Source organism: Danio rerio, chromosome 6, assembly GCF_052040795.2.
Source record: "Danio rerio strain M-AB ecotype USA chromosome 6, GRCz13ab, whole genome shotgun sequence".
NCBI classification, from domain to species: domain Eukaryota; kingdom Metazoa; phylum Chordata; class Actinopteri; order Cypriniformes; family Danionidae; genus Danio; species Danio rerio.
The window spans coordinates 53,133,107-53,155,000 of NC_141026.1; the positions used below are offsets into that span (position 1 = coordinate 53,133,107).

The 21,894-nt window shown below is 34.0% G+C and overlaps 1 protein-coding gene across 41 annotated transcripts in view; it reads right to left on the bottom strand.

Annotated features, from left to right (window-relative positions):
- ptprt (protein tyrosine phosphatase receptor type T) overlaps positions 1-21,894 on the bottom strand; it is a 518,156-nt gene that overhangs the window by 82,828 nt on the left and 413,434 nt on the right. For all 41 annotated transcript variants that reach the window (XR_015494170.1, XM_087258056.1, XM_087258053.1 and 38 more), the window contains one exon: positions 4,548-4,735. Coding sequence is in view for 40 of the 41 variants with exons in the window: in XM_087258056.1 (XP_087114182.1) it covers positions 4,548-4,735 (188 nt within the window). In the remaining variant the exon portion in view is untranslated. The remainder of the gene's footprint in view (positions 1-4,547; positions 4,736-21,894) is intronic.

Sequence of the window (21,894 nt, forward strand, 5' to 3'; positions counted from 1 at the left end):
CCTTTATTAATCTGGGGTCGCCACAGCGGAATGAACCGCCATCTTATCCAGCAAGTTTTTACGCAGCGGATGCCCTTCCAGCCACAACCCATCTCTGGAAAAACAATGATACATTAATAATAAAAAATACAAAAATATTTGAGATTTTATTTATTAGCTCAATATTTTAAATATTGTGTAAAAACAAAGCACGATCTACTTGCATCCATACACTTTTTTTTTCTAACATAAACTTTGTTTAAAATAAAAAAAAATGAACAAATGTTTTAAAAGTTTTAAAAGCTGGAATAAAGTAAATCTATGCACAGACTGTCCAAGTCAGTCTCCTGAGCTGTAAATACATGGAGAGCTTTTAAACAAATGTTACTGTAAGGAAAATAATGAAACCATTATGATAAATAGTTAAAGATTACCCTTTTAAATAAAAGGTTTAAAGTTATTAATCTAGTCCCAAAAATAAAATGAAGAATATAGAAAATGTTCTTATTATATGCGAAATCCTTTAACAACCAACAAAAATTTATTTAATCCTCTTCCTCATTCGCCCATTTTTAGTTGAAATTGATTCCTTGCTTAAAGCTATACGTTTATCAAACAACAAAAAAAGTTTTAAAAAGTTAATAGAATCTTATGAAAATATCATTCTTCCAGTAAGTTAGTCTTCGATGCTTTTTGTGTTTATTTAATTTTGTACCTCCCCTTTCTTTATTTTGTTCTCTTTTTTTCTCTTTCTTTTTCTTAATTGTTACTTATTGTTCTTATTACTTTGTAATTGTATGTACTTGTATTCCAGTCCCTTACAGATTACTTCCTGATTTATATTGTACACTTCCTCTTGTCTAAATAAAAGTTAAAAAAAAAAAAAAATTGTTTAAAATAAACAAAAAAATAAATTCAAATGAAATCAGAGCAACCTTAGTAGATCATGTGCTGAGAACCATGGGCTGACAAAGCGTGAGGCTGAACAGAGAGTCCAGCCAAACTTGAGTAATTTTACTGTCGCCTCTTGCCAACTACCAAATTTAAATGCAAAAACAACTTTCACTTAGATAAGTCACAAAATAATTCCTTCCGACTAGCAGAAATAACCCCAATCAAACAAGCGCACGCTTAATTTAAAATAACCCTCACGAGAAATACCGCCGTTCATCGCTGAATGCTGAGATCGCCATCTCAGAACAGTAAATCAGATGTATTACAGACATAAATGTGAGTCATTCTTTATAAATGAGAGTCTCTTCTTTAAAAAATGCAAGTCTTTGCCCTTTTAAAGATGCTCTCAATCCAGGTGATTGAAAATTTGGACGCGGAGAGCATCCCTCCCTCTTTAATTCACTCATATCTCTCGCTGCCAGAGCCATCCATCAAAACTACGTCTGAACACACAATAATGCGCAAAATATGATTCATGCTCATACTCAAATAAAGTTTTCTGCTGAATAATGTTTTTATTATTTTAATATCCTACCTCAGAGTAATTCTACAGTTTATCAGTGAGCAAAGAATACGCTTAGAATAACTGAGTACAGAACAGATTCCATAACGGACTTGTGAATAAGATTTTTAGAAGAAGAAACATTGGACATCACTGATTTGCAAGCAAAACCATGTCATTTCTAATCTGTCTTACATCTCTTTGGTTTGCTGGTCACAAAAAAAAAAACAAAAACAAACAAACAAACAAACAACTAGTGTATACTACAGTTCCAGTAATTCGCGACCCCCACTATCTTCAGAGGTGGTTGTAAACATACAAACATTGCAGCTCATCATCTTTAAACTCTGGGGGAAGCATGAGCACCCTGACGACATGCAATGGGGGGAACATGTGAACTCCACACAGAAATGCCAACTGGCCCAGCCAGGGCTCGAACCAGTGACTTTCTTGCTGTGAGGCGACAGTGGTATCCACTGAGCCACCATGTCGCAGTGTTGAAATACCCATAACTTATAATGACGAAAAATAACAATCACACACATAAACACACACACGCAAACATGTCATTCTTTTCAAATGACAAGGAGACAATTGTCCATATGCATCTTCTCTGCTGGTGACCTTCAATAAGCAAAGGAATTGTGTATTTGCATTAAGGTAGTGAGCAGATTATGTGTAGAGCCTGCAGAGATAGAGCCTTCAAACTCTTTTCTACAAACGGTAGTGGAAAATGCTATTGACACAAAGGTCTTTGCATATTCTTACCATAAATGTTTAGACAGTGAAAGATAATTGGTTTTATTGTCACGGGGTTGATCTTTTGTGGACCACTGTGTGGGCAGATTTCTCAAGAAGCACTTCCTATCTCACGTGACCTTTTCTGAATAAAATGCCAGCATGTCATCAAGATACACAGACCCGCTTCTTTTAATAAGCGCAGAGGCACTTCAATTAGCTTTTCAAATATATTTAAGAAATACAACTATTACAAAAGACACAGGAAACTAACAAAAGAACTCATTATGGACTGATTTTCCAAAAAAAAATAAATAAATAAAAGGAAAGACAAAGTTTGACATTTTAATAACCCCCTCAATAAAATTCTTTTCACAATAATATATTTCAGGCTTACTGCGCATAAAGAGGCAAAAACAAATTTCATAGCTGCACGCCTGTCCTAATTACTGTAGAGAGGCTTGATCTAACAAACCGCTTTCAAATTCAGTCTATTAAAAAAGTGAGCAAATCATATTTGTGAGCTAAAGCACAGAGTCAGGTTTCGAGATAAAAGAAATTTACAAGATAATTTCATAAAACTATATACATACATACATACATATAATTTCATAAAACTATATATATATATATATATATATATATATATATATATATATATATATATATATATATATATATATGTATGTATATATATATTTATATATATATATATAGTTTAAGTCAGAATTATTAGCCCCGTTTATTTTTTTCCCCAGTTTCTGTTAAACAAAGTAAATATTTTTTCAACACATTTCTAAACATAATAATTTTAATAACTCATTTCTAATAACTGATTTATTTTATCTTTGTCATGATGACAGTAAGTTATATTTGACAAGACACTTCTATACAGCTTAAAGTGACATTTAAAGGCTTAACCAGGTTAAATAGGGTAACTAGGCAGGTTAGGGGGATTAGGCAAGTTATGGTATAATGATGGTTTGTTATGTAAACAATTAAACAAAAATATAGGCTGAAGGGGTGAATAATTTTGACCTCAAAATGGTTTAAAAAAATTTAAAACTGCTTTTATTCTAGCCAAGATAAAACAAATAAGACTTTCTGCAGAAGAGAAAACATTGCCAGACATACTGTGAAAATGTCCTTGCTCTGTTTAACTATGCCTTGTTGGTACAGTCGCCAGATTGTCGACCTTGGTAGTACTGACCAGGGACCCCAATCTTCAGTTTGCGACTGAAGTTGGCAGGTATGTGTTCCCACATCATTTGGAAAATCATTTTTGGAAATATTTTAAAAAGGAGAAAAAATTCAAAAGGGGTTAATAATTTTGACTTTAACTATATATATATATATATATATATATATATATATATATATATATATATATATATATATATATATATATAGTCGAAGTCAGAATTATTAACCCCTTTTGAATATATATTGATGATGCAGTGGCGCAGTAGGTAGTGCTGTCACCTCACACCAAGAAGGTCGCTGGTTTAAGCCTCGGTTGGGTCGGTTGGCCTTTCTGTGTGGAGTTTGCGTGTTCTCCCTGCGTTCATGTGGGTTTCCTCCAGGTGCTCCGATTTTCCCCACACTCCAAAGACACGCGGTACAGGTGAATTGGGTTGGCTAAATTGTTTATAGTGTATGAGTGTGAATGAGTGTTTATGGATGTTTCCCAGAGATGGGTTGTGGCTGGAAGGGTGTCCCTGCGTAAAACGTGCTGGATAAGTTGGCGGTTCATTCCGCTTTGGCGACACTAGATTAATAAAGGGACTAAGCCGAACTAGCCCCCTTGAATTATTAACCCCCTATTTTTTCCTCCCAATTTCTGTTTATTGAAGACAATATTTTTTTCAACACATTGCTAAACTCAAAAAGGTGAGTAAGCTTGACAAACTTAAACAAACAAACAAACAAGCAAAAAAAGAAAAACTAAACAAAACCACACAGAGCGTTCAGTATTGTTTTAAAGAGAACAAGGACATGCCAGACTTTGTAACAAACTACGTTTAAACATTTAACATAAAAAAACTGCTGAAGTTATCAATAAAAAAAGTCTTAGAAGTAAAATCTGTGGTTCTTCACATTTTATGTGAGTTAAATGTCTCCTGATTGGCCTCTGAACTAGAGTACCTCTGATGCTGAGGGCCAATATTGGTTCCTTAAAGGTGCATATTAGAACCTAATGTGTTTTGATTGGTACCTAAAAACTACAAAAGTGCATTTTTAATGGAAAACTCTTTTACATTGCACAGACGGCACAGCTGAAATCTGCTTTTGTCTTCAGGAAAGAAGAAAAAGCCTTTTGAAAGGTTCTTGACATCAATCACTGAAGCTCAATATGGCTCAAGTTGGTTCTTACCTCGTACTCCTCTTTAAAGCCGTAACCCTGGCCACACTTCATCTGGGTGATGTGCTGAAGCAAATCTGCCACTCTGATGGCCGGTTGAAACTGGCCGGCCTGGTAGGACATCTCCACCGACTCACAGCCTCCATATGGGTATGTCTGGATGGTCATGGAGGGCTGGGACATCTCACTGTGACTGCCATCTGTGGAGGAACAATTCACAATCCTTGAGTGCCCAATCACAATGTCCAAGCGCCAACTGGAAGGCCACTGGTTTGATCCTTGAGCCATGAGCGAGACACCAAAACCCTGGGTTGCGCTTCTCTCTATTTATAGCCAAAAAGTAATGGAAAGAAACTCTATCAGCCCTGATTATTTTGAGATCAGTAAACTAGCCCATTGTTCAGTAGTGTTAAGTTCCACAGAGCAGAATGTTTCATTTATACGTATCCAGAAAAGACATAATTCATTTATACAACTTGTTGGATTTGGCATCTCCCACGTATGTTACAATCTATCAACGTAAACGCCTCTGGCAAAAAATGGAAACACTAGAAGATTGTGCTCTTTTAATCAATAATTTATAACACGAGCTACAATATGAGCTGCTACAATGAACAGAGCATATCTATTTCAGACCATCTAAAAATTAAATTGGATTCTTTTATTTTTTTCCCACTGTGAGTATTACTATTCATATTTTAATGATAAACTCAGATTGCACTTGTCTAGTACACTAAATAAATAAACATGTGTAAATATACATATATATAAAATGAGAAAATAGAGCAATTCAAATATGTTGCATTTAAGGTTTGAAAGCATGTAATCTTTTTTTATACAGACCAATTTTCCTTTTTGTTACTCTAAATGAGTGATGAAGGGTGACACAGTGGTGCAATGGGTGGCGCTGTCACCTCACAGCAAGAACGTTCGAGCCCCGGCTGGGTCAGTTTGCATTTCTGGGTGGAGTTTGCATGTTCTCCCAATTTTTCATGTGGATTTTATCCGGGTGCTCTGGTTTTCCCCAAAGTCCAAAGACATGTGCTGTAAGCTAAATTGTCTGTAGTGTATGTGTGTATGTCCTGGTCTTCCATGTTGGGGGTTGAGCGTTTGGCTAACAACCCACCTCATCAAAACTAGATGTTACGAAACACTAATATTGTGCGGCCAAATATAAACTTTGATATAAATGCCCCTGGGAGTAAGTAAGTAAGTAAGTAAATCAGTGATGGCCAAAGAAAGGCCCACAAGCCAAAGTTAGCCCATTGTAACGTTCCCTGCAGGCATAGGACGTCAACTTGTTGTCATATTGACGTTGTACCCCAACGTACCCCAACTTCGTGAGGACGTTGGATTTTGATTGGAAATGAAAATTGGGCTGACGTCATAACCCAACGTCAGACTGATGTCAATGTCCAACGTCCAACCTAAAATCAACCAAATATCAATGTCTAATCATGTTACATCTTGACGCTGTGTGAACGTTAGCTATCTGACATCTATCAGACATTAGTTTTTGGACACTTTCCTACACAACCTAAAATCAACCAAATATGAATTTAATTTGGTGTCGTTATTGGACATCAAAATAACATTGTCCAGACGCTGGCTAGATCTTGAATTTTGGTCACCTGACATAAATCTAACTTGATATTAACGTTTAATGATGTTGCGGACCTGCTGGGTTTGATTTGGCCCACGATCCCATCTGAGAAGAGCTGGGTCAGGATGGAGAGGGAAGCTGCAAATGCCTTTAAAAGAGAACATCATTTCTATTTTGATGCAACATTTTTTTGTTTGTTTTATTGTTGAGCTACAAAAAAGCAAACTTAAATAATATGTTTCAATTAAATGTTGTAAATAAATCCTTTTGTTTTTTAAATGTACAGTAAAAAAATGTCACTCAATGGATAAAGGACTATGCAGAAGACATTGGTGATAAATCAAGTCAAAAACTAGTGTACCTCTGTTCTGTTATAAATGAGATTGTTTTTACTGTAATAAGTTCATTGTAAAATATAAAAAAATTATACTATATTAGTTAACATGAAACAATGTTTTCTAGTTATTTTTAAATATTATAAAGTCAATTAGGAAATTACCCAATGGCAACTATATTTACATTTTAGCCCAGTTTGGCTGGCAGACAGCCTGGTGAAAGGAGTGATTATTTTTTTCTCAAAAAGTGGATCTTTTTGGAGCTATTTGCCTCATTTTCTATTTAATTAATTAATAATTATTAGTAAATACTGCATTTAGTGACATTTTAAGCACTACTTTAAACTAGATTAGCTTGTTGGGTGGTCATCATGACCACATGCTTTGATGAACCAAAATATTTCCTAAAGATTTAGAATAAAGAATTATGAATGAATACTTATTTTTAAAATACAAATTGATTACATCATAATAAAACAAAAAGAATCTGTTGAAGTTTTAAATTAAAAACTGTAACCTAATGTAATTTAATAGGCAGACAACAAACTGACCAGCACACTCAAATTTGGCCCTTTGAATAATTAAAACTGAAAACATTAATAATAATAATAATAATAATAATAATAATAATAATAATAATAATAATAATAATAATAATAATAATAATGTAGCGCTTCACAATTGTTCTAGTCTCTCCTAAAAAGTCCATTTGAATATTCATGGGTAACATATGGATAACCAAATTAGTATTTTTATTTCAAGAATAAGGTCCAGGATTCAGATAAAAAGTTAACAAGTAAAATGTTTTCTCTATTTAAAAACAATACAGTTTGTCAGTAGCAAAAGATGCCGACACTTACATCAGATTGTGTGTTTTCTTGCACAGCTAAATGTAAGACTAATCATGAAAAATATTTATTAGCATTGGTCAACACAGATTAGCTGAAATCACACGACAAATAAGCTCATGTATGGGACAAATTCTTGACCTTTGTCACCCTGGTTATGGGCCTGCTTTATAAGAAAATGTTTAGGCACCCCTGCTCTAAATCATAAGTGATATATTAATAATATAATGATATTTCTAAATGATACTCCTATTTGCATATTTAAAAACACGTTAAAATCAGTCGTAAGTTTGTTTTTCTAAAAACATGTACCTATTAATGGCAAATCCAGGGATAATAACTTTCTCCCGAGCCAACAAACTTTGACTAAAATACACAAAAACAATTGTTGTTGTTATGGAGTGTTTAATTATCCTTCCCAATCACACCACACAGCTACTACATAATCTGCAGGACTGCTCAGAAATGACAAAGAAAACAAGAAAAGCAAATATTTGCAGTCTAGGATATCATGTCGCTCTCAAAAAAGCACAGCTTTGTTTACTGTGACTAATACCTCTCAATCAAGACCAAACCCTCTGAAAGCTCAGCTAAGACCCAACACACATTCAGACTTCAGCAAGGACACTTATGCGTCACAGTACACTTAGACACACACACAGTCTGTCCTTGCATTAGAATAGGACCGAGAAGTAGTTTATTGATGTTAATGAGTTCATTAACTAGAGGAATGGGGGAAGCGAATGACGGAGAATTCTTTCATACGGCCCCTCTTAACCGGAAAACATCATTTAGATGAATAGAGAAATGCGATATTACTCGACAAATTATTAATGTGGCTATTTGCATCTTAATCGGCTTGGAAATTCATTATACACTTAAAGTAATTCTGGGGCTAAAAAATTTATAATCCACCCCAAACATCTACACTCAGATGCAGCGGAACATGAGTAATTTTGCATGACGCTTTATCGATGTAGCATTTCTAAGCGCCAGAAGGGAAAAAAGTTGAAAGTATTAGCGGAGACGATGTATTATGAAGAAAACAATTATGCCAGCTTTGTAGCCTCAGGTGGTTCTTTTTAAAGGATGGAGAGAGTAGAGAACCGATAGATGCTGAGACTGCTCAATGAAACTGAACAGCTTCAAGACCAGTACTCAGACATCACTTGGATCTGATTGATATACTGTTCAGTGACCAATAATGAAGCAACACTTTCATGAAAATAGTGCACATATATGGACTGATGGATGGATGAATAGATATATTACATGAACAATAGATGGGATAATACAGTAGATGAATGAATGGATGGCAACCTGATAGGGTGGGTAGATACAGTACATGAATTGTAGATAAATGGATGGATAAATATTATGTGGATAGCTGATTTTCACATATTGGATGGATGGATACATTAATTGGGTGGAAGAACAGATGGATGGATAGATGTATAGATAGATATATAAATTGGATGTATAGATGGATGGATAAACAGATGGATGGATGGATGGATGGATGGATCCATTAATTGGATGGATGAACAGATGGATGGATGGCTGTATAGATAGATATATAAATTGGATGAATAGATGGATGGATACATTAATTGGTTAGATAAACAGATGGATGGATGGATAGATGGATGGATGGATTGATCCATTAATTGTATGGATGAACAGATGGATGGATGGCTGTATAGATAGATATATAAATTGGATGAATAGATGGATGGATACATTAATTGGTTAGATAAACAGATGGATGGATGGATAGATGGATGGATGGATTGATCCATTAATTGAATGGATGAACAGATGGATGGATGGCTGTATAGATAGATATATAAATTGGATAAATGAAAAGACATAAGAAATGGATGAATGGATGAATGTATAAATAGATATATTAATTTTATGGATAGATGGAGGGATGGATGGATGGATATAGAAATTGAATGACTAGACAGATGGATGAATGGATGGATAGATGATGGATACATTAATTTGTGTGGATGATGGGATGGATGGCTGTATAGATAGATATATACATTGGATGAATAGATGGATGGATGGATGGATGGATGGATGGATGGATGGATGGATGGATGGACGGATGGATACATTTATTGGGTGGATGAACAGAGGGATGAATGGATGGATGGATTGATAGAGGGGTGGATGGATGTATAAACAGATATATTAATTGGTTGGATGGATGGGTGGATGGATAGATGGATGGATACATTTATTGGGTGAATGAACAGAGGCATGGATGGATGGATGGAGGGATGGATGTATGTATAAACAGATATATTAATTGGTTGGATGGATGGATGGATGGATGGATGGATGGATGGATGGATGGATGCGGTAAGATCTCCAAACATTTGGCAAAAACATTTTTTCTCGTATGAATGAACAGAGGTACGGATAGACAGATGGTTGGATGGATGTACAGATGGATGTATAGAAAGACATATACATTAAGTGGTATTTATGGATGGATAGATGGATGGATTGATGGAGTGATTGATGCATTTTATGGATGGATGGATGGATGGATCAAAATTTTTTCTTGGACAGAAGGATGGACAAACCGATAGATGGATGGATGGATAGATGTATAGATAGATATATAAATTGGATGTATAGATGGATGGATAAACAGATGGATGGATGGATGGATGGATGGATCCATTAATTGGATGGATGAACAGATGGATGGATGGCTGTATAGATAGATATATAAATTGGATGAATAGATGGATGGATACATTAATTGGTTAGATAAACAGATGGATGGATGGATAGATGGATGGATGGATTGATCCATTAATTGTATGGATGAACAGATGGATGGATGGCTGTATAGATAGATATATAAATTGGATGAATAGATGGATGGATACATTAATTGGTTAGATAAACAGATGGATGGATGGATAGATGGATGGATGGATTGATCCATTAATTGAATGGATGAACAGATGGATGGATGGCTGTATAGATAGATATATAAATTGGATAAATGAAAAGACATAAGAAATGGATGAATGGATGAATGTATAAATAGATATATTAATTTTATGGATAGATGGAGGGATGGATGGATGGATATAGAAATTGAATGACTAGACAGATGGATGAATGGATGGATGGATAGATGATGGATACATTAATTTGTGTGGATGATGGGATGGATGGCTGTATAGATAGATATATACATTGGATGAATAGATGGATGGATGGATGGATGGATGGATGGATGGATGGATGGATGGATGGATGGACGGATGGATACATTTATTGGGTGGATGAACAGAGGGATGAATGGATGGATGGATTGATAGAGGGGTGGATGGATGTATAAACAGATATATTAATTGGTTGGATGGATGGGTGGATGGATAGATGGATGGATACATTTATTGGGTGAATGAACAGAGGCATGGATGGATGGATGGAGGGATGGATGTATGTATAAACAGATATATTAATTGGTTGGATGGATGGATGGATGGATGGATGGATGGATGGATGTATGGATGGATGGATGCGGTAAGATCTCCAAACATTTGGCAAAAACATTTTTTCTCGTATGAATGAACAGAGGTACGGATAGACAGATGGTTGGATGGATGTACAGATGGATGTATAGAAAGACATATACATTAAGTGGTATTTATGGATGGATAGATGGATGGATTGATGGAGTGATTGATGCATTTTATGGATGGATGGATGGATGGATGGATGGATCAAAATTTTTTCTTGGACAGAAGGATGGACAAACCGATAGATGGATGGATAGATAGATGGATAGACAGATGGATGGATGGATGGACAAATGGATAATGGATGATCGTCAAACACTGGCAAAGCATATATCTTAAAAAATGTACTTCCAGAACACTCTATAGAGGATGAAGCCATACTATTAGATTATTCCAGTTCATGCTATTTATATTGTTCTATGTAAATTCCAGCTGGAAAAATGTTTATGACTTTGACAGCAACATACAAACACTAAATCGAGAAAGAGTGTGCGATAGAGAAGTGCACACTAGAGACTCAAAGGTCTCTCCATTTACTGCCCCTCCCTACGCCTTTCTCCTTCACTCTATCGCTATCAATTTTTTCTTAATTAATAATTCATGTGTTTTTGTCTCAGCAGCATGGAGTGAATCCCAAAGTGGCGGCCCAGTGGGTGTATTATGTTGTTAAAACGACTCGTCTGCCACATTCAGCCCAGAGAAAAATCAAAGAAGTCCTGCTCTAAAACAAAAGGTCAACTGCACACTGTAGGTGACCTCATGCATGAGACAAGTTGGATATGTAGATCAAACTTTTAGATTATGCCGTTTTAAATATGCAGAATGATCAACTCAAACAGTTAAAACAGTTGATGAGCGGATATTTCATAGATAAGGTATACCGAACCATTAGTGGAGATACGCTGGCTCAGAGGTTAGCATTGTCGCCTCACAACAAAAAGGTTGCTCAAGTCCCAGCTGGGCCAGTTGGCGTTTCTGTGTGGAGTTTGCATGTTTTCCTCGTGTTTGAGTGAGATTCCTCTGGTTGATCCGGTTTTACCCCACACTCCAAAGACATGCTCTATAGGTGAATTAAATAAACAAAATTGTCCATAGTGTTCATGTGGGTGAATGAATGTGTATGAGTGTTTCCCAGTTCTGGGTTGCAGCTGGAAGGGCTGTGTAAAAAATATTTTGGTGGTTCATTTCGCTGTGGCGAACCCTGATGATCAAAGGGACTAAAGGTGCGTTCACACTAGAGTTTGAGATTGAGAAATTCTGTCGTACAGTGCTGCGAAAGGGGCGGGATTAAACAAGATGATTAGACATTAATAAAGTGAGCGATTGGTCCACATTTAAAATTTCTGTCCAGAGAGGTCATGTTTTGATCCTCGATTGGTCTCACACAGTCAAGTGATACCATTTCGCAGGTCAGAGTTCACCAAGCTTGAACTTCGCAATGCAGCGAACTGCGAAACTTGTCGTATGACCTTGCATTTCCAGTCTGATGCATTTGCGTGCGTATGAATGGAGGTCTACGGGGCAAAACGGGGTTAAGCCTAAGGAAAATTACTGAAAAAATGAACCATTAGTTCCATTTAGTACCAAATTTTGATTATTGTCACAGACAAACCAGGCTCCCCCTCCACTCTATAACCCTGAGCACCGCTCATCACCACAGCTCCATAAATAGTGCACTCTCACTTCACTCTGTTTCTGGCCTCTTTGCCAACCAGACGGTTATACGATCAGTGTATTTATTTACCTCAGATCTAAAAGTTAGTAACAGTTTCTGTTTCCTGTTACCTCCTGTGTCTCTTGTATTCCTCAGGACACCCTAGTTACAATGTACGCATTACTAAATATTTTTGTGTTGCGCCACTGAAGTTAGTTTAAACACAACGCTACATTCCAACTAAATATTTATGGCAGCTTCCCCCCACTATAACAGTAGAAATAGACGACAGTGAGATTAGTTACATAGAGGAGCTTGCGATCATAAAGAATGATCTCCCTCTACTCACAACCTTATTTTCCTCCCAAATCTCTAATTTTTTTAGGTTGTGAAAGAAGAGTTTTATTATTTTCAAGGAGTGTTTTTGGTTAATTGTATCCATCAATCAAAACGAGAATTTCTTCAGGACTCCCTGAAAAATTCTCCCTGCTATTTTCTCTTTCATATGTAGGATATGAAAAAAATCAAGTTTGTTTTTTTGAGTTCATGTGTATTTCGCGTGCATTCATGATGCAGATGTGCGAGTCGTCTGCTATTTGACTGTATTTTAATGTGATATAAAAAATGTGTTTTATTTTTATTTCTTTATTTAATTTTCATAGGACAGTTATATATATATATATATATATATATATATATATATATATATATATACAGAGAGAGAGAGAGAGAAAGAGAGAGAGATGCATTTGTTGCAGATTTTTAAAGCAGTTTAACGATTTAAATGCTTTTTATTGGACGTTACATACTTTAATGCGACTACGCATGACTTGACCGAGAGTTTAAAGATAGATATACAGTTGAAGTCAGAATTAATACCCACCACCCACCACCCCCCACCCCCACCAATATCTCCCCTTTGAATTTTTTCTTTTATAAATATTTCCCAAATTTTCACAGTATGTCTGATAGTATTTTTTCTTCTGGAGAAATTTGTTTTATTTTGGCTAGAAAAAAAGCAGTTTTTAATTTTTTAAAAAACATTTCAAGGTCAATTTTATTAGCCCCCTTCAGCTATATATTTTTTTTGATAGTCTACAGAACAAACCACCGTTATACAATAACTTGCCTAATTACCCTAACCTGCCTAGTTAACCAAATTTACCTAGTTAAGCCTTTAAATGTCCCTTTAAGCTGTATAGAAGTGTCTTGAAATTATCTAGCAAAATATTATTTACTGTCATCATGGCAAAGATAAAATAAATCAGTTATTAGAGATGAGGTATTAAAACTATTGTGTTTAGAAATGTGTTGAAAAAAATCTTCTCTCCTTTAAACAGAAATAGGGAAAAAAAAATAAACAGGGGGGCTATAATTCTGACTTCAACTGTATATATACAATGCTATACTTTGTATCTCTGATGAAAGGGCATGGAAAAATAATATTTTAAATTACAATCCTTTTTCTGATAAGAGTTAACTAGATGTGCTTCATACAGGTCACAAATGTATTTGGAGTTTAGATATCTAGCATTACTCTACAAGATCGAAATCTTGCTCCAATGTATTCTACATCTGCACAGTCATATTGTCTGTTTCTAACACAATGTTCTTTCTGTATTCCTCACAGGAACAAAAAAAGATACAAGAGAAATACTGTTCAAAATGATTTGTTGCTTTGAAACTCATTCATTCATTCTTTTTCTTTCAGCTTGGTCTCTGATTTATCAGTGGTCACCACAGCGGAATGAACCACAAACTATTCCAGCAAATGTTTTACTCACACACTCATACACTATGGCCTATTTAGTTTATTCAATTCACCTATAGACAAATTTGAGGGATGTAAACAAAAGTAATGATCCCAACGTATTTTCAGTTTTACAATTTTAATTTCTATAGTCTCTGAGAATCCAAAAAGGGCCACATATTGATAAATAATGTTATGATAGTTGTTTTAAGATCAAGATATGATTGAATTGCCTCTTCAACACATTAAAATAGTCCATAGCGCATGTTTTTGGACTGTGGGGGAAACCAGAGCACCCGGAGGGAAACCACATGAGCAAAGGGAAGAACATGCAAACTACACACAGAAATGCCAATTGCTTGCTGTGAGGTGGCAAAACTAACCATTGAGCCAATGTGCCGCCGGTTTTGAAACTGTTACTTTGAAAAACTTCAACTGTTGTTTCTCCATATCTATTAAAAATAAGAAATAATCAAGAATCTGAGAGACACAAGTAAACACCGTGTTTTCTTTTGGTTTTATTGTTGTCCACCCATGCATTTAATCTGCATTATTTATCATGCTAAACTCTACATATAAACTCAATATTGCAACATGTGTAATGAACAATATTATCAAGCATATTAGTCAAAGTTCATGTCATGTACTGAATGAAAGAGAGACAAAAACATATGACAAGTAACTATTCTCCTTATAGAGGTAATTTTCTCATTTCAGCCCTGTTTTGTCCCATAATGGCTTCTTTCATTTGAGCATGAACTGTTTGTGGCCTGCGCATTATGTGCATTCAGATGATTACAGCTAAAATAACATTAAAGCTCAATTATCGGCATGCAGAGTTACATTATCATAAACTACTATGGTGTTTGCCATTAACAATAATTACCTGACAAGTCACAATGAAGCGCAGGGGACTAAATAATGAAATTGTAAATTACCTCCAAATGTCAAGTGTGAATGGGTCACCTATGGGTATATGGAGCTAAATGAATGGGGTATAAAATACATCTGAATAAATAGGAAAGTGTTGTTAGGGTAAAAGTAGTTTTAATTATTATGATTATTACCAAAATACAATGAGACTTTACAATGGCATCTTTGCACTACATAACATAAGAGCTTTGTTATTTCTATGTTAAGTTAAATCTACAGTATCATTCTTGGTTGCAGATTTGAAAACAGATTTTCCCCAACACACACGACCCAAGTTAAATTAATCAATGTTCCCTTTCTTTGCTCACAAAAGTATTTTGGATCTCCAGTCAACACGTCACAAACTCAAGGATAATTCAACTTATAATTATTAGCCCTCCTCTTCTCAGTTTTCATAGTATTTCCCTTAATAAGAGGGAGTTGGAGAAAGTCTTATTTCTTTTAGTTTGGCTGAAATAAAGCAGTTTTTCAGTTTTATTATATAATGTATTGGGTACAGAACAAACCACTGTTGTTCACTGAATTAATTAACCTTATGAAATAACCCAGTTAACCTAACTTGCTTGGTTAACCTAATTTACATAAAGTAGTTCAGTGAATATTATTATTAAACTAATATCAAGACGATTGATCACAGCTGATCATGTGTTATTCAATTTATGATTCACCAATCAGATGATTATAAAGTCTCCATAAATAACCTAAGTTACAGTCATCTTCTATTATCTATTATGTTCAAAATTGAGTTCCATGATCTATTTATTAAACATCATGGTAACACTTTACAAAAAGGTTCATTAGTTATGCATTTACTAATATGAACTAATCACGAACAACACAAGTACATCATTTATTAAGCATAATTGAACATTTACTAATGCATTATTAACATTCAAGTCCACGCTTGTTACATTAGTTAATGCACCATGAGTTAACATGAACTAACAATGAACTACTGTATTTTCATTAACTAATGTTTATTAACATGAATAATCTCTGTAGTAAATGTATTGTTCATTGTTTGTTCATGTTAGTAAATGCATTAATTAACATTAACTAATGAACCTTATTGTAAAGTGTGACCCACATCGCAATATATATTTTTAAGGAATTAAAATTTAACAGGAGAGCTAAACATTTGGACTTTGTCTATATTTTTTCTTTAAATAAACTTCATTTCTTTCTATTTCTTCAATTTTTTTACTTTATTTCTAAACAATTAGGCATATGGCTTTTGCCTAGAGGGCAATAAAATGAATAAATAATAATAAAGGACAACTAAAAATAAATATAATAATAAATATACACAGTAAAATGTATTAATAAAAGAAAATCAAGCAAACAAACAAAAAAAATCACACTTTCTTTTTAAATTTAATAAAGTTACTCACTACAATGTATGTACAAAAAAATACAATTATCATTTGATAAAAACTATTAAATAAATTTAATTTAAATTAATTAAACAAATAAATAAAAAAAGCAAATAAATCAATAAATAAATAATCGAACACACAAACAAACAAACAAACAAATAAATAAATAAATAAATAAATAAATAAATAAGCAACCAATCAAACATACAAATAAATAAATAAATAAATAACCAATCAAACAAATAAATAATGCGTAAATAACCAATATTTTTCTTTAAATAAACTTTATTTCTTTATTTTAAAGTAACTTTATTTTTAAACCATTAGGTTCATGACTTTTGCCTGGCGGGCAATAAAATGAACAAATAATAATAATAATAATAATAATAATAATAATAATAATAATAATAATAATAATAATAATAATAATAATAAAAAGAGCCAAGCCATATTATAGAGACCTGCAATGTTGCTTTTAAACTTGACCATTAATACCCATCCAGAACATCCTAGAAATCATGTAGTAATGCTCCGAGGTCTCAATTATAAATGTGGCGTTTGCATAAAATGGGCAGAAAGTACTTACGCCACTTCTCATGCAAACTATTTGTGATCTACAAAAAACTAACTTGATGGAAAAATGTGTGCAGCTGTTAGTAAACTCTAAGTAAACATATCTACAGTAAAATATTGACTTAATTGAACCCATTTAAATCATCATATCATCCATAATCATTCATTTATCCGTTTCCTTTGACTTAGTCTCTCATCAGAGGTCGCCACAGTGAAATAAACAGCCAACTATTCCCACGTATGTTTTACTCTTCCAGCCGCAACACAGCAGTAGGAAACATCCATACACTCACACATTCATGCACTCATACACTACAACCAGTTTAGTTTATTCAATTCACCTATAACACATGTCTTTGAACAGTAGGGGAAACCGGAGCACCCAGTGGAAACCCACACGAACACAGGAAGAACATGCAAACTCCACACAGAAATGCCAACTGACCCAGACTCGAACCAGTGACCTTCTTGTGCTAACCTCTGAGCCACCATGCCATTAATAAATACTGCACACTTTTACTGGTGAACATTCACTGTTAGGAAGGTTTCTATGCAAGTGTTATAAATCAAACTGCTGTACTGTATACTCACCAACGGAACCCAGCAGAAATGCAGCAGCAAGTTCTGCACCACTGCTGCATTATACATACATTCACCGCTGTATATATGGTAACACTTTACAATAAGATTCATTAGTTAATGCATTTACTAACATGAACTAATCATGAACAACACATGTACAGCATTTATTAATTATAATTAAACATTTACTAATGCATTATTAACATCCATGTCCATGCTGGTTAACATTAGTTAATGCACCTTGAGTTAACATGAACTAACAATGAACTACTGTATTTTCATTAACTAATGTTAACTAGCATGAACAAATACAGTACTAAATGTATTGTTCATTGTTTGTTCATGTTAGTAAATGCATTAATTAACATTAACTAATGAACTATTGTAAAGTGTGACCATATATATATATATATATATACTTTTATTTTCAAGACAAAAGCAGCCTCTCCATTAAGTCTGAGCAATGAAAGAGCAACCTCTGATCAATGTCATTATACTCAATGTCATTATCTGAGCTAGTCTGGAGTCGCCAGGCGTCTTTCAGCTAACCAGCAGAATCAAACCTGTCCCAGAGCGGGTTATCCATTTCCAGCCTTGAAAACTATTGTCTCTCTAAGAAACAGAGCCCTCTCTCTTCTCTCTTTCTCTCTCTCTCTCTCTCTCTCTCTCTCTATTTTTTTCATTGATCCTACAGATTTCTCTACAACATCTCAATCTTTCACTCTTTATCTTGCGCTAATAAATTCCACACATTCCTTCTTTCCAATTATTCTCTCTTTCTAACACAATGTTCTCTATTCCAGGTACAAAAAACTGTTCAAAAGATGTTCATGTGTGGATTAAAAAAAATGATTTTGAAAACAGCCGGCATGAGTCCGCTCTCGCAGGTGCTGTATGCGATTACACAGGCTTTCACCCTGCGACATGATCGATAGCCTGTAAATGAACTGGAAGCCCTGAATAACAGGCAGGTTTATAAATGATTAGGGTCTGCTGGTCTTTCTTAGCCTCGTAATCTCTGCGCCACGGAGCATCCCCAAAACAGAAATATGACCATCCTACTAGGAGCGAATGATGGCGCCTGTAAAAAAAGAGTGAAAAGGCCTTCCTCCTTTTTTAATGCCCCATTCTTTTATCTGTACTAGTGGCTGTATTTCTTGCTATCTTCTCTCTATCTCTCTATCTTTACGTTCCACTCTATTTCGCTTTAACAATTGTGCTTTACACAATCCCTACTTATTACAGGGACTTGCTAGAATCCATTCAACCTTTGTATTAAAGATAATTTATTTGTGATGGATATTACTTTCACAGAGCTGTTTTGTTTTCTGACATTACATGTTTTACTTCAATTCAAGTTAAGTCAACATGAAATGTCATTGGAAACCATTTGTTCTGCTGTGAGATATTCAAACATTACATATGATGGGAAAAAAAAAGGTCAAGAAATGATTATGCCCAATGATTTAGATAGAGATGAAGCAATTGGGTTGAAAATGGTATTGCAAACATAAAAAATAAAATAACAAAAAGAAACACATATTTACAAAAGAAACAAAAACAAACCAATTTTCTATTAATAAAAAATTACACTATATTATATACACACAAACTTTGACTAATATATACACTATATTTATATATATATATATACACTATACACAGACACACACACGCACACACACACACACACACACACACACACACACACACACACACACACACACACACACACACGCACACACACACACACACACACACACACACACACACACAAAATTAATAGTTACTCACTATAATGCATACACTAAAAAGAAAAGTAATTATTATTTTATTAAAAAAAAACACTTTTTATGAAAAACTGATTGTGCTAAACAAACAGACAAGCAAATATATAATCAAACAAATAAAGAAACAAACAAATATATAATAAAAAAACTAATATAAAATCGAACAAAAAACAAACAGACAAGCAAATATATAATCAAACAAAAAACAAACAAACAAACAAACAAACAAATGTATAATCAAATAAAAACTAACAAACAAATGTAAAACCAAACAAAAAACAAACTAATATAACATCAAACAAAAACAAACAAACACATTATCAAATAAACAAACAAATACAAAATCAAACAAAAACAAAACAAATATAAAATCAAATAAAAACAAACAAAAATATATAATCAAACAAAATCAAACATATAAACAAACAAGTATATAATCAAAGAAAAGCAAATAAACAAACACATATATAATCAAACAAATCAAACAAACAAATAAACAAACAAATAAACAAACAACTATATAATCCAACAAACAAACAAATAAATATAAAATCAAACAAAATATGAACAAACAAGTAAACAAATATATAATCAAACAAATAAACAAACAAACAAACAACAAAGAAATATAAAATCTAACAAAACAAACAAATATATGTTAAAAAAACAAATATATAAATTAAACAAAAACAAACAAACAAACAAACAAAAACAAATAAATAAATAATATAATTGTTTAAATGTGAATTGTGTAAGTAAATTTACATTTCTATGTTCATTTAAATAGAAACCTTTCTTTTTATTTATTTACTAAGGATTATGCCTCATATAATGATTTAAAGTAGTTCAATTAAGTTTACTTACAGCTGCACACACATTCTTCCATCAGTGGTGTACACAAGTTTCCTCCCCTGTTCTGTGCATATACCCCATTTATAAATGAGACCCCTGAACTTTGGTGCACTACGAACAAAATGTATGATTCAACAACTTTAACACTACACACTTGAATATAGGTGGCTAGCAATTGCATTAATGTCATAGAGTCCCACTCAAGAAGTTATTCTTTCCTTGTCTATTTATTTATTCCTCCATCTCAGTCCTCCATTAACCCCATCACTACACTTCATCCCTCATCCTACATTACTCTTTATTGCTCTTCATCAATCTCAGATTTTACAATCTCATCTCTTGGCATCTCCAAGCCAACTCTGAATGTTAAAGGATGTTCGTGGCATATTCAATGTCCAGTTAAAAACAACCCATAGTCCAAATTTACTACTATAATCTATAAATGACTGAAATACATTCAGTAGATGTTTATTTTTTCCTTTGCGCTCTCTCTCTCTCTCACTTCCTTTAATACAGCACCTGATCATTTTCTCCTTTCTCCTTTCTCCTTGCACTAAACAAGCCGTCTCCACCTTCATAACCTCTGTAAATACGTTCGTTCTCAGTGGTTTATTGGCGTTGAGTGTGACTGTGTATGGAGGAGTCGCAGAGTGTAGTTTAAAACGAGAGTTTTCAAACTCCTACCAGGAGCTGTCTGGATCAGAGGTGTGTGTTTAGAAACCCCTGCATCTCAGGCTTTTAGAGCAAACCTTTGAAATGAGCTTTTGGACCGACTCTAAGCCCCGAGCCCACCAAGATATCTATCAGAAATCCCTTTTCAAAAGCTGCCTGTAAAGAACGCTTTCAATATCTCCTGAAGAACGAGTAAAGGATGAAGCTTTGCGTGACCAGGAAAAACTTGAAAATGTCAGCAGTGGAGCTGAAATATAGTGGTGTACTGTAGTTACAAAAGTGAGTCTGCAATACTGTATGTTTTCCTCTCTGCCGAGTCCATGCGAATGTTTGAAATCAATGGTTAATTGTGTGTTGATGGCTGTAGCTACAAATTTTGGTACATTGATGAAATCCAATTACTGTTTGATTTTGCAATTCACAAAATGTCGTCGATGACCAATTTGCAAGTATTTTTCAAAGCCTTTGATAAAGCAAGTGTTAGGGTGAAGATATGAAGGTGATAAATAATGAAAGAATGCTGAAAAGACACAAGAAACAAAGAGTGAAGGCAAAGAAAGAAAGAAAGAAAGAAAGAAAGAAAGAAAGAAAGAAAGAAAGAAAGAAAGAAAGAGAGGTAATGTAATAAAAATAATAGGATAGGACAAAAGAAAAGGAAAACAAATATGCATGTGAAAATTAAAGACAGCATGAAATAACAGATGGCAAACGAAAGGAATGAAGGAAGGGCAAAATAATAGAAAGAAAGGACAAATAAACAAACTAGCAAAAAAAAAAATTAATGAACAAACAAACAGAAGAATAAAAGAAAGGATAAATGACCACATATTAAAA